Source organism: Opisthorchis viverrini (genome assembly GCF_000715545.1).
Source record: "Opisthorchis viverrini unplaced genomic scaffold opera_v5_72, whole genome shotgun sequence".
NCBI lineage: Eukaryota > Metazoa > Platyhelminthes > Trematoda > Opisthorchiida > Opisthorchiidae > Opisthorchis > Opisthorchis viverrini.
In genome coordinates, this window is record NW_008751728.1 from 167,779 (window position 1) to 182,769 (window position 14,991).

The 14,991-nt window shown below is 41.6% G+C and overlaps 1 protein-coding gene across 1 annotated transcript in view; it reads right to left on the reverse strand.

Annotated features, from left to right (window-relative positions):
• The window catches only part of T265_13503 (hypothetical protein), a gene marked incomplete at both ends in the record, with an annotated part of 55,992 nt that overhangs the window by 6,405 nt on the left and 34,596 nt on the right, over positions 1-14,991 (reverse strand). Inside the window, 5 exons of the mRNA XM_009169150.1 lie at positions 822-980; positions 2,254-2,403; positions 6,637-6,929; positions 10,093-10,394; positions 11,709-11,853. Coding sequence (XP_009167414.1) covers positions 822-980; positions 2,254-2,403; positions 6,637-6,929; positions 10,093-10,394; positions 11,709-11,853 — 1,049 coding nt within the window. The remainder of the gene's footprint in view (positions 1-821; positions 981-2,253; positions 2,404-6,636; positions 6,930-10,092; positions 10,395-11,708; positions 11,854-14,991) is intronic.

Below are 14,991 nucleotides of genomic sequence, written 5' to 3' on the forward strand. Positions count from 1 at the left end.
TTGAGTTTCCCGTTAAGAAGAAATCAGTTTGTGGAAGGGTGCATCTGGTGTATTCTGCCGATTGTGTACCCACTGCCTCTAAAAAGATGACTTCCCGATCTGTTCCAAATGGCTGGGTTATCAATCGCTACGCAGCACCGTATAAGGGAAAAATCGGAGTCGTATAATTAGGCCAGTCATTCTATATTTACCAAGCGTTTACCGAAGCCTTTAGCAGTAACTGAATAGTCCAGTTAATGACGGTGTTTGCCACGCATACCACTAATGAAGAGGATAGAAAGTGAGATTCACAGGGAGATAAAGTGCATCAGACCACCGTTCTTCAGTATAGGTCATGGCACTCAACAACCAAGTTGGTTACTGTAATGTAGACGTAATGTTATCAGAAAAACGGGGGGAGTGAAGATATTTACTTTGATTTCAGAATTCAAAATATGCTTGTGGTTGTTGCAATATAGCTTGCCTCTGGAGCGGGTGATTTTGGCACCGCAAAAGGTTTAATTGCATTGGTGAAAAGAAGATGCATTTATCTGTTGACTTATGGAACAAATTGTTTATAAGAAGGGGAACCACAGCTGATTTGAGGGTGTCCCCTTAAGGGTCGAGCTCAAAAAATGGAACCCCGCCAAAATGCTGGTCAACAATCTTATCCGATCGACCATGTAGACTCAAGTTGAAGAATATTCTATACGTGATGGCCATATATGAATGACCAGTTATCACGCAGTTACACAAATAAGATAAAATTACATTGAACCGAAATTTTTGTGGCACCGGTTGGCCCACTTCTGCCAAATTCGAGTGGAAATGGGATTTCTGACCTGTGGGATTATGGTTAGATTCTTTCGGACATCATGGAGTCCCATTTGACGTATGTCCAACCCGTCAATGAGGATTCGACCGTCAACCGATTCAATTAGGCGGAAAAGAGCACCAGTCAGCGACGATTTCCCAGCTCCCGTTCTTCCAACTATACCAACCTATAGAAGTAATTGAGAAAAAACGCGTGGAAGTGTCTTAATTACGCGCAACCACAAAAAACTATCCAAATAAATTAGGGGATTGTTCTAATCGTAACTAACATGGAAAACACACACTGATTGACCCTGATTGCAGTATTTATTACTTTCTTCCACTTTAATTACATGTCCGAAGGGCTTCATTATAGTTTGATTATAGTTCAGCTGTAATACCTTTCGGTTCATGGTTGTCATTCCACTCAAATCATTAAGGCTGAGAAAATTCCAGGTTGCCCAAATCTGGACAGAAGCAGTCCAGATACCAGGGTTAGTTCCGAACCACGAACCTTCCGGTCGGTGATTTTTTGCCTTATCCACCGAGCTCCTTAGACAGGAATTTTTTAAATGAGATAGAAATTGTGTTCTGTTTTTTATACCAGTGTAACGGTGATACTACTGATCGGGAGGCACGCGAGTAGTATGTGTTGTTCATAGAATTTCGCTTTGCGTCGACTGAAAAAGGGAATTCTGTTGCGGAATTCGTGGGGCTACTTTGTAACATTTGCTTGGATTTGACCGACGAATGAGTGGAGGCAACGAATCTCTAGGAAGATTCGTTCGGGAGAAGATCTGTGTCCAGTTTTTGTAACTAAGATGCAGATTAGAGTTTTGCTTTCCTGTTCAACGGTCTGTAACCGGTCAGTTGGCATTTCCGAATAAATAACTCCGCAGCGAAGGCCTTCTTCCTTTCACCAGTAGTACTGAACACTAGCATTAGTATTAACAAATAAACTGGTTTTTCATATGTATAATGTCATACTAAGTGGAGTGATTTAAAAAAATTCCTTTTGGATGCCCCCCCCCCAGAAAGCAACCACAGATGAACCAGCACGGGTACGAGGCGTCTTTACTGCCAACATGAGTAAACCAGTGGACCATTATGTTGAGTAGTTGATAGTACCTGTACAGCTACTTCACCAGTGCGTTGAATCAGTATAAGCTTGAACCGACTGATATTTTGGTCCAGGTAATTGTCAAGGTGGCAGTCACTTGATTCTCACAACTTTGCAGGATGGATGGAAGTTATACCAGCTTGAAGACGGAATGACGTAACACAAGGTAAACAAATAGTAATAGAGTTAATTCGCTATATTAAGATTTAGGAATTATTTCATTTTGTGGTTCTTATTCGGACTCCAATATGTAACACAAAAGAATGCTTATATTTGATCACTTAGAGGGCGGGGCCTGATGATCCGATGAATTCAGTCCTGTGGATAAACTGATAACATACTCTTTCTCCTCCTTTGACATGAAAGTTGATGTTTCTGAGAACCAAGTCGAGTCCCGGGCGGTAGCGCGTCGAGTATTTATCAAAAAAAACTTCACCAGCGGTAGGCCAATTCTGAGGCAACGCGCTTCCGGAAGGAAGGGTCCATGGAGCCTAGAACATCAAGACAGTGGTAGAATAACATATATCGCTACGTAACTGTCTTTGCCGCTTACCTGGCGTAATTTTAGAACATGCTAATTTTACACAGAACTCAAGTATAAGCTCAATGAGTTAGCCCTTATTTCTCCTTTAGATTTATGCTGGGGTAAGATCGAGCAGGACCTACTGACATTTCCAAATCTACTGATATCACCACCAAACTGTATGCTATCTGCTCAGAGAGGGAGCCATACTGGAGGTCGCGTGAGCCTTCCATTCGAGTTGTAATTCAGTAAGTTAGTGGACACCTGACCGAGTGGTGTGAATTATCCGGTTGAAGGAACAGTGGTGTTATGTCCTGTGTAAATGCAACTTACACTGCTGGCCGAGAAGCTAAGCCATCAGCTAATAACCAAGTGGCCGCGGGCCTCAATCTTCCTGCAGGTTCGTGAAACTCGCAGTGCTGGTGATTCCCAAACTGGACGAAACAGCCTTTCAGCACAAATAAGTTTCAGTTGCAGGATGAAAATACTCTTACAATTGAAAAATCGAATAATCTCAAAGTTGGAGCACAGAGGGATTCCTTCAAGAAGAAAAAAGCCCAAAAATCAGACTGTCTCAATTTCGGATGTAATGCTACTAACAAGCGGATTAGCTGAAACATTTCATTACTCCGACCGGTAGGATTTACTTGGTCGAAGCACTGGTGCCTGACGTCCTTTTATCCTTACTTTCTGTACAATGATCTCATTGTCACAGAGTTGCGCGTTGTTACAGTCTATCCCGCTTTGTTATTTGAAAGCTCAGTCTAACTAGCCGGTGGCAACCCGTTCAGTTTAAAACTAATTGCCAGAGATGAATGGGCATGAAAAATAGTATAAACCACTTATTGTGCAATACGTTGAAGAGGAGCTAAACTGTTACTGGATGGCTAAGATCTAAGAATGCTCTACTGTGCATAGTCCTTTGTCTGCTAATGCTTGACGGCTGATAATGGCAAAGCCTTAGAGATGAGAAAAGTTTTTCTTTTGTCACTCATGGAGGGTTTAACGTGATGTTCAATGATGATCTAACATATCCGGTTCAAGCAAGACGGACGGCATGGTTTTGGACCGTTTGTGTTACAAACACAGTTGCAGTTTTCAAAGCACACCAATCTCAAAAATGTTGCGATATGAACCCACTTCCACAATCTATTCTGCCACAAAATGCGCACACGAGCATTAGATGAGGTACTTCAGAACGCAATTTACATCACAGTAAAATTTAAGCGATCTCAGGCTAATAGTGAGATACCTATGCTGAGAATGAGCGAATGATAGCATCTCAATGAAACTGTCTGTGGTCGCATGCTCCATGCAATAGTCCGTAATTCTGAACGGATTTGAGCTGTTAAACTGTTTGGTGGAAGATCATCTGACCTCAATTCCAAACAGATTTAATTTGAGGTCACCTGAGATTGTACGAGTTCCTCTGGCACGTGCGTGGTTACACGTGCTTCAAACATCTTGTCAGTTCTGCCGGCGTATTCATCACCGCGATCTCAGGTGATCCGACATAAGCAATATTTCCGTCGGCAATTTACCGTGTAGCGGTGGTATAGCTCGTATGTATGCCCAAGTGTGCAACTGCGTTAGATTATTTGTCTCAGAACAACTTTCACTGTTCGATTCGCCAAAACTAAACACCTGTAACATTTTCAATTTGTCGCTCAAAACGCAGCTTCCCTGTTAAAACGGTCTAGGTAGATTTTCGACTACAGTGCACTTTTATGAAGTTCAGTTACCGCAGGGGCTATCCGACTTATTTTTGAAACAAAGAAGCATTGTATGTTTGTGTCATACCGTACACCTTCACTTCACCTACTTGGGCCTGATGGACAGATATCATTCTGGGTCCCTTGTTGGTGCTGACTGAAAAAAATTGCATATTGGTACGTTTGTCCTAACAGAGCACATCTAAAGTATCAGGGTCATGGATGAAATGGCGGCTTCCTCTAGATTCTTATTCACTTAGTAACCTTGACACATAAATTGTTCAGTAGGAAAATACGAATCGCACCCAAGCTCACTGTGGTCCCTACAAAAGAACTCAAAATCAATAAGTGATGCACCGAAATGTCGGCACAAAGGTTCCAGGAAAGTGTCGTTTTAACGTGAGTACTCAAGAATCCATAAGTAGCAAGATGCCAAATATTCAAGTGACCTTTTCATGTCACCTTGGCTAGCATGTAGGGTTTCTTCTTAGTTATTTCTAAATTTATTTCTGGGGAAATGTTATGACATGAACCGCAACACTCGTATATAAGATGTCCGGTAATGGAGACAAAAAGCACAATCATGAGGAATTATTTGTGATTTAATGAAACAGAGTAGGTGGCGTAATTCTTCGCCACTGGAAGTGTCCCAAGACAGTTGTGTGAACTGGTTGGTAATTCTTTTGCAGTCACCAAAGTATTATTGTCCAGTATGATATTGAGTAGCATTTTGACACCATAGGGAATAGGTATCATTTAGTGACATCATTGCCACAATCCCTGACTGGTGCTATTTTCAGATAACATCACACTGTTCAAGTTACGCGGTTCAAAAAAGGCTTTGTGCCGTTGGAGTGTTTTGATTTCATGTTTGCAGCAAAGGGATGATGTTTAGGTGCAAAGAGAAATAAGGCTGGTGAGCGGACGTGACAACTATTTAGGTGAGTTGCCTTTTAAGAAGACAAAGGCCTGTCTTAGTCACTTCGTTTCTCAAGGACCACAACATTACTGGATAACCGTGGCACCCATTAAAGTGCTTGAAACTGAAAAGGCACTGTTGCAAGATGAATTCCTGCTAACTGACACCAATGCTCCCTAACAGTGTCTTAACCCACTCGGTTCCATTACACATTTGGCACCACGGACTGAAACTTTTATGATAGTGCAGTGGTTGCAGACCGCGTTGGGTTCCAGGTAGCTGTATCCCCTGTAGAAGTAGTTTGCTTTTAGATAGAGTGAAATTATCATCAAGCGGATAAGTGGAAGTCTCCGATGGTCTAGACTAACTTAAAAGATCAACCCAAAGTTGTGAATTAACAGAGTTTATAGCTTTCCGTCAGCGACATCAAAACCGCAGTTTATCCCTCTGGAGAAACCAAGCAAGACAGGTAATTCTTGAGAAGTGGTCTCTTTTGGGAAGACCTTGATGGCTGTAAGGAGAATTCCCAGCAATCTCAATGGTCTAATTTTCAAAGGAAAGGAGTTTAATTGAACTTTAAGCTCAGATTCATCAACATTATGAAGCGGACGACAAACCTCACGTCCCAGATTTGAGTTTTGAACGGCGTCACGAAACACACTTTGGAAAAAATGTGCTCCTCTGGAGACACAAGATTCGGCCTCATTCGACAGGGACCCTGTTATTGGGATATCACACAGAATTTAACCCGCAATCCGGGAGTTGGTAGGGATGTCCCTAATAGTGGGATATAATATATTCATCTTAACAACAGTAGGTTGTTTTGCCCCCCCCCAGGCAGACTACTGTATACGGGTCCAGCGTTCTAGTGAGACCGTTACTCAAAAGAAGCTAATTCTGGCTTATCACTTGAAGTGCATACTTACGTGTATGCCTTCCCAGAGGGGACTATTTAGGTAGAATTTCCAAAAGTAGATCAATGTATCATACCATGCTGATAAAAATAATGTTTTGAGGCTGCCATCCACTTAGGAAACAAACTTGCTTCTGATACCGTTAGTCAGACATGCACCTGGTCCAAGCTATAAGAAAATCCGTTGCACGAGTGTTGATAGAGAACGTTTGCCCTGAAGAGCACGAAGGTTAAGCCTGGTAGGAACTGGTGGGGGTGGTGTTTAAAAAATCATCAGTTCAAAGCCAAAACCATGGCGGTACCACCAAAATAACCTCTCACTGAAAGCCATCTTAGTTATATTCATAAGGGAACAAACAGAGAATAGATTATGTGTTGTTGCTTCGCATACGGTCTAATGTTCCCATATATTAAGGAACGGTTATCAGCGCTACCGTGAGAAGTGAACAGAATAGAAAATCTGGCAATTTCATGCATAAATGTGTTGCACTTTGATCGTCTTTTGTTTCATTGGATAATAGACCAAAAGCTTATGTTTGGACAGGTTTTCCCCCTGTCTTTCGCTGATGTTACAAACTTTGTTCACTTAAAAACAAAATAGTCAAAATCATAGTGCAAGTGTAGAGGAGTAGTGACCGTCTGGATGTATGAACTCACCTCTTGAGGAACCTTGGTGTATTCGATTATCCTTTCCACAGATACGAACTCTGCTTCCAAATCCGCCAAGGTTCGGATGATGAAGGTTAACGAGTTCGAAATTCTCAGTGTGAATGTGATTGCTAGTCCAGCAAAACCAGACCCAATGGAAGCACGGGTGCCAACGACAAAAAGGCCCACGAAGAGCGTGATAAAATGCCCCACAAACTCGACAACCACTCCCAGCCAACGGTAGCAAACCAGACTGGGGTATCGAGCCATCTGACTTTCATCGAGCAAACTGTCACATTTTTCTGCAGGATTATTGAGGGGTAGATCATACAGTCAGCCGCTAACAACTCAGACTAAGTCGTCAGCAAAAGTAGACTGATGCAAATTATCAACCGAAGGCAGTTGTTGTAGTGGGAAACAGCATGGAGAGTTCTTGTTATACAGCTCATCTCAAAATGGCTACCGAGTAAGTGTGTAAGGCAACTCCAGGCATCCCTGGTTGTATCCAACACTGGCAGTATAACTGAAATGTGCGAAAAATTATTCCAACACCAAAATGGCATCACAGCGCATACGCATTGGTTTGTAGGGCTCTTCTGCAGAAATATCTCTATAGGATAATGAAAAAATGGCTACCTACGGGTAGTTATTCCGTCTGAATTGGCCGCAAGATAGTCAGAAGAAAGAGTAAGGACGAATTTTTCCATATTCGGACGGTGGCTTTCCAGTTTCAAATGGTTTTGTAAGACACTTACGTATCCGCCCGTTTGTAGCCAGGATTTATGGTCCGCTCATGGATAGCACTGAGAGCGATCACCTATAGACACTTGGGCAAAGTCGGAGTCGAAGGTCTCAGGTGTGATACCATGGTGGCGTTTTACGGTTAAGACACTTGTCTAATGAGTGAAAGTAGAGGGCACATTCAATGTTATTATTAGTCATCTTCTTTATTCCTATGTGATTCGACGATAATTCAGTAAGTGTGATAAAATACAGACGAACCAATCGCCAAAGTGTTTAGCCTATTCTAAATGAAAAAATTAAAACTGTGAACAGTGGACTGTGGTGGAACCAACTGTGTGGAATACTCTATATTTCTTGAATGCAGGTGTAAGCTAACCAGTGTAACGGTGCATGGAATCAGCAGTTCAGACATGTGACGGCCGCGATAGAATAGGCCATCCACAGATAGCTAATGACAAAAATCAAGCTTCTAGGGATATCACCGATGGTTTACTACGTATCCAAAGCCACTGATAAAAATATATTAGTGGGCTAGATAAAAACGGAGGAAAAACCACACTGAATTAGAGTGATCTATGTGAAACGCATTTGGGTGCCCTGGCTACGTAAATCTGCTTTGCGAATTAGTGCTTATTTTTACGAACGCTCTTTGTTGTTCATAATCAAAGTAAGTCTGGTAGTAATCCATGTACAAGGCCTAACTAATAAGCGCCAAGTAAGGTGAAACCGGTAGTTAGCTCTTCATAGAGTTTCATTAACCATATACTTATTATCATTTCAAGGAAATCACTTTATATGAACTTAAATATCAGGCGTCTTTTACGCAGTACATTAAGTTGAAGTATAGTACGAACAGGATAGCTAAGCGGGCTTCCGTTGGTCCCCTAGTTAACTTTAATTGGCAACTAGTCAGAGTGGTTTAGAGTAGTTGAATCAGTCGGGACCTGCAGGCCGCTGTCGTTAGCCATTTGGACAAACCCTGCATCTGAAGCAAGCAATCAGACAAACTCAGCTGATAGGTCTTCGGAACATCCATTATACGCCTAAATGTCGCTTACATTATTGGTTTAATAATTGGCTATGTACGCTGTGCGTGAATTTTTAGTCATATAACGAATTTCAACTATGCTTTCAGTCTCCATTGACAATTTTACAAAGTTGATCCTAAAGGCATTAACGGCGACTATTTTGTAGAGTCTCAAAGCGCTTTGTCATATTTAAACGCTTTCACTGGTTTTCTCGGCATTGTAAGCGTGTTTGGATCCAATGCATTTGCCTGTGTAATACAGCAGGAATATTGGTGCGTGCTAAATATGCGCTAACTCGTTACGATCTCACCCTATATAAATTAGCTAATCAGCTTAGAAGTGTTGAAACGCATCTTGAGGTTTTGGCCACACATGTGCCACTGACGGCACGCAGAGTCTGCTGGTTAATGAACAAAAAAAAGAAGAATTCGTCAGAATGCGCCTGTTTATTGCTCCATCAGTGGAGTACCAGGCCTCCATGAACTCGCGTTCTTTCTTTGTTCTTGCTTGGCCCAGTATTCTGACGTTATTCCAATCGAAATGGTGTCCTTCCTCATCTTCGTGTGCAGAGATGAGAGAGAGTTGGTCATGTCTCTTGGTGGCGAGCTTATGTTCGGTTATTCTGGTTGACAGTTTCCTCCCTGTTTGTCCCACGTAGTGTTTTTCACAATCATTGCATTGAATTTTGTAGATTACATTTGTCTTTTCCATTGCATTAAGTGTCCCCTTTGGTTTTGATAGTACTCTTTGATAGTACTCTTCTTGAACTTCGTTTGAACCTTCTGTCAGTCTGTGTGGGTGAGCTAGTGTTAAGATGTGTAAAGCGCTTCAAACAGCATGCGCATCGGACTGTTAACCGGTATTTCCACAGCTACCGTCCTACAAAACCTGGGGATTTCATGGCCGCTACATTCTCTTCCGTATTATTCTGTTGTGTTTAAGAATCACTGGTCTTTTAAGCGGGGAACTGGAACATTAACAGTGCTAGCTGAGGATTTTTGATCTACAGTATTCGGTTAAGATGACCTAATCAGGGTCGACGGTTCATCTGGATGGGAAATATAAAAGACAACCTGATCAAATCAAAATAGAATCCCAGGTTTCGAGAGACTATGCTGCAGAACATCAGTTTTATCTAGCGAAGGTTGCCGAGATGTAGAATACACACTGCTTTCAACTATTCCAGGAGCTCTCACCTTTTCAAGCATGTTAATGAACTGTTGCTTCTCAAGTTTGTCGTTGAAACGGAATCTTACTCAAATACGAGGGGACTTCGGGGAAACTTGATGTGTTGTGCCACGATCAGGATTTTTAAGTCACATAGTGGATCACATTTGTTAGCTTTATCTTGTCAACGAGTCAGTCTATCCTAAAATGGCGTGAAACAGTGTACAGCTGTTTCATCTTTGTTGAAAATCAACTGAGCGCACTCAACAAACCTTGTAAGGGATTCTGGCTGTCCATTAGTAGCTAACTGATAGAAATATGTGGTTTCAAAACGTTACCGAGATTTTTAGAACACACTTTGGATGAATCCTAGTGCGAATATAATAGTGATGGAATGCTTCTTGGAATTTCAGAGCAGCTTCTTTTTGCTTGGAAAAGCGAGCCATGAACGGTTTAATTTTGAAGTGGTCTGCATATTGATACACACAGTATACCAGTAAGGACCAAATTCTCAAGAGAAGTTTACCAGTGAACTGTTGGACGCGGTTGTAAGCTCGAATCGACGCTGCCCCCATCAGTGTTTCTTGAAAGTGTGAAAATATGGGTGACCGACGAACCGAATCAATTCGTTTGAGTTGCCGATTTGTTCGTACGTAGAGCACATATACGCCAGTAAACGCTGCGGAGATGGGAATGAGCACCAGCAAGAACCATGGTATGGAGATAGCGATGAGGACGAGGGATGAAACCAAATCAGCCACCGTGATAAGAAGTATGCGCAAATTCATTGGAATCGTGAGATCTGCTGAATCGATATCTCTTGAAAATCTGCACAGATGAAAGACGAATATTAGTGTATCTTGCAGAATTAAAACACCTGAGGAAGTGACTAGTGCTGCGTTCGGATTATGACGTCAATGTGAAAATTTCGGATATCAGCATGTGATTGCCACTTAAAATAAGATCAGTGCAACACGTGTATCTAAATATGGTTAGCGGCAATGTGACAAATTAGACACTATTGCTACAAATTAACACCACAATTTTCTGCGAATATATCGGCACGGATTGGGACTAACTCAGACAGACACTTGAACATTGTTGTATAGTTCCGCACTTTACTAGCCTGTTTACTAGTGACCTTTCATGTGTTCTCGTGTTTATGTGCTTTCACTTGCCAAACGCGACTGCTGGCATCACAACAGGTATTCCGCTCAATTGTGTCGCAAGCATGGCCCGAGGACTTTTTATAACCCTGCATGTCTCGATATTATTACCTGACGATATGAATTTCAGCCGCGATTACTCCTGTATAGTGTGTCACCTGTCCATTATTTTGACCTGCGTGTGTGGTGAATTCTACAGCCCTGTTACATCGTGTATATTTGCATACACTCCCCAGAGATCCGAAAAGTTGAATGTTGGTTTCTATTTGTATGATAGTCTACTTAATAGTGCCAGGTTAGTTGAAATATATCAAGCATACTATTGTGTTGGGACTACTAAGAACACGCATCACCCATCATTGAAACAGGAAATATTACAGCTCATATTTCGTATTCGCCTGCTATTTCAGATGACAAAGCGATGGCTCTGTGGATGCGATTGCAAATGAACTGCAAGATGAGATTCACTTCAGGCACCCTGGGCGTGAATAGGGTTGCATGATGTAAAGGCAAGATGATGACAACTGTGCTTGTATGATTTTGTATTATCCAGGTTTTCGGAGAGAGCTTTGTCTTTGTAGGCAAATACCAAGCTTTTGGTAAGTTTTGTCCCAGTTCATTTTATCTGTTGCATGTGAAGTTATTGGAATAAGAGTGCATGGCTGAATGACACTATAGTCTTTGAGACCAAAATTACTGTCCCAATCCATGGCTAGGATAATGAAGAAAAGGCGAAACTGATCCACTAGCAGGGATAATTACATGAAGCCATCCAACGGAACAGTATCCCAGCTGCCGCGGTTAAAAACATTTGCCCTGTTAAGCTCCCAACAATTTTTCTACTGGGTTTTCGCTTTAGGAAATGCAGATTTACAGTCTCTCATGGTCTAGAACCCAAGGGTGGTTCTAACACCGTAGAAGGCATATGAGAAAGGCCATTGGTTATTACAAAATAATGTGCGCTAAATTCGCTCACCTGTTTACAATACGACCACTGGGGGTCGTATCAAAAAATGTGCATGAAGCTCGCAGGATGTTTTCGAGTAACTTCAGATGCAGCACTTTGGAGGCTCTACTTGAACCATAAACCAATGCCAAAACCTTCACCAGAGTGAAAATGCCTGCGAAGGATTGCAGAACAAAGAGCAAAAAAAAGTGGTTTGAGAGCAAGCAAAGTTGATGATAAATAACAGCTTTGCACTCATGCACAGTCATTGTCTAAGTTGGGTAGGATACAGTGAAGGAAGAATGGATTTCGCTCGATGTCCATAAAATGGTATCTAGTCAGTCATTCAAATAAAGCTAAAAACTGACCATGAAACTGTTTGGATCGTCGGAGCACTTTGGCAACAATTCAACATCCAACGACATGTTTGCTCAAAAATGCAAAGAATGTGGATCCAAACTGTCTGTACCTTGAGTGAGTTACCAGAAGAACTCCGTTTTTCCTGATGAGGTGTTAAAATTTACTTTTTCCAAATTCACGTTAGATAATATGCAGAAACACATCTTTGGTAAACCTGGACATTATGTGAGGCCTGATTATAGTTCAATAATTCAAATATAGTGAATTAAGTTGTCGGATCTTTGTTTTAATCACCCGGTCGGTTCCGGTCGAAATTTAAGCCTACGATATAGTAAACATCGGTACATATGTGAGGATTGGCGGCCAAAGTTAGAATAAACAATCGAAACATTTATGAATGGTTTGACCCACCCACGACTAACATATTCTTCAAATCTCTTGGAGCTGCTGAGAATCTTCTTCGCGAAGCTGTTCCCGATCTGGTATAAGGCAAAATCTGAGTTGAACCATATTAAGTGCCGGACTGCCCGTGCCCCTGCACTTTTATTTATGGGCGAAAAAACAATTCACCACTCCTGTTTTCTGTGTGTTCTGCAATAACTGCCATTTAACTGCTCTTAACAACCACTAATTTTCCGTTCAGTTTGTGATTATGGAGAAACTGTAGAAACTTACAATAACTTACTAAAGTTTTCATAGGCCAAAAGTTATGGAATGATTCCACCGATTAAAGATGTTACAATCATATAACTAAATATCTCTAACTAGTTCCAAAAAGGCCGTTCATTTCTGATCTGAATGGCCTGCGCTTCAACGTTGTGGAGCACGAACATCCGTTTATCTATTAGGTGCTCATCTAAAGAAGCAGACCAGTGGGTTAGAATTACAAGCTCCACTGTTGCAGTTCTTAGCGTTCACCAGAGTGTTGAACAAGTCACTACTAAGTGCTTCGATGGGTCTCAGTGTTTGCTGTCATGTCCACGTGTCACTCAACTAGTCCCCTGGAAGGTTAGCTACGTTGTCAAGCCCAATAATCCGTACAGAGAATGTGTACTAGGTAGTTAAATAGCGTAGCTGGCTTAAAGTGGTCAACTACCAAACTAAATGTTGTCCCGGTTTTCTGATTTCCGAAGATATTGACTATATCTTCAGTGTAGGAGGGCCGAACAAAACGAAATTTTCTTCTGGTTTGATATCCTTCATACTATTCTAGCAGCAAGGACAGCTAGGCTAAAGCAAGCAAGTAGGCTTATGCTGAGGCATTAACTAATGACCTGGGGACAAAGCATTTTGTTTGAAACTACACTGCAGTTTGTCCATAATTACTGAAATCGTTAACCATTCCTTACCTAGGTATAAGCCGATTTGAATGCGCCAACTGATCACTTTCCATAACCCAAAAGAGGTGTCACAGCAGGAAACTTTGTATTTTTGCTCAAAAGCTAGATCCTCAAAAATGATGCCTGTCATTTTTGACTACTAATTTATACCATACAGTCCGTAATTCTAATCAGACGCATTAGGGTGACCATACTCATAGTAAGAGTAGCCACTCATCAGTCAGAGAATCCGAAATGTCGATTGGCTTTTCAAAAGGAATAAATATGCTAGCATCTGTTCACAAGCCTAGACGAATGTTTCCACCGATCAACGTGATAGAGTGCACTTGGGCTCGGAACACGCCCATTAGAAAGTTTCTGGACAAACCCATATATCTCTAAACGTCAAGCAGTCTCGGTTTGAATATTATGAGCGCGTCAGTCTCGTCACTGAAAAATGCCCACTGAGCTATATAGAGACACTGGAACTGTTGGATACCAAAATGGCCAGCGATTGTAAAGTGGTGAATGCCGGGGATAGTTGGTTCAACCTAGATCCCAAACTCCAGACAACGATTTTGATGAACGTCAGATATTGCGGGTGGTAGTCAGCATCTAACCGGACAATACATACGGCTAAATAAAACTAACGTTAATGTCCAAAGGAGCCGGAAGTTTCATTTCATGCTATCAATGGATGGAAAATCATTTGCATCACTGACCACAATTTTTGTTAGTTCGGTGCCTGGTATCTCCCGCATACTATCCCGTTCCGGAAGAATTATGAAACAAAAATGTAAGGTCTTAATTCAACCACAGAAACTACTTTTCACGAAGTGAATTTTTTGCCAGCTGCCTCAATTTTCTCAGACAATCGGTTTTTCACAATCAAAGTTACTTCCGTTATTTTCATGAACAGTAGTGTACAAATGTGTCAGGATCTCCATTGTCCACTAACCCATCCACTCCATTAGGGTGAGGCTCTAATTTTTCGCAGCGATATGGCTTGTGAAATTCGGTATCACGTTTATGTCTAGAAGTATTCGTGATAGTCATATGGGTTTGTTCAAAGCAATAAGTTCTCAAAGATTTCACCTGCTCCACAATGCTTGAAAAGATGAATAAAGTGCTCAGGTGCATCAAATCGTTCCGGTGATATTGTAAAAACCTTTGTCAGCATGCAGTTCGGATTTCGGTTAAATGATCATTCAAGGACGCCGCTCAAATTCTTGTTCATATTTTAAAACAGTGGCTGTTCATCAGCTCCCCTATAACCAAGACAGCGTTGTTAGATGCTAGTACATATTTTTGGCATATTCAGGCTGTTAGTAGTGAGAATAACTGGTGATATTTTGACCCACAGCGTGCCTTTTGTAAAAGAAAAGCCCCGTCCGGAATGTAGCACTGATAAATGTAGAATACAAGCTGATCAACTTCATCGATTTTTCTCGGCCATGAGTCGATCAGCAGCTGTTCTTCAGGATACATCCACAGTTGGTCTTCTGTTGTTGGCTCTTCCCACACGCTCAGCCATGCGAAATTCGCCAACGTGTTCTAAATACCGTGACTATTGAGGAAACTAACAAACCTGAAGAATACCGTACGAGTTAAAATTATCAGAAGAAATTATTTCC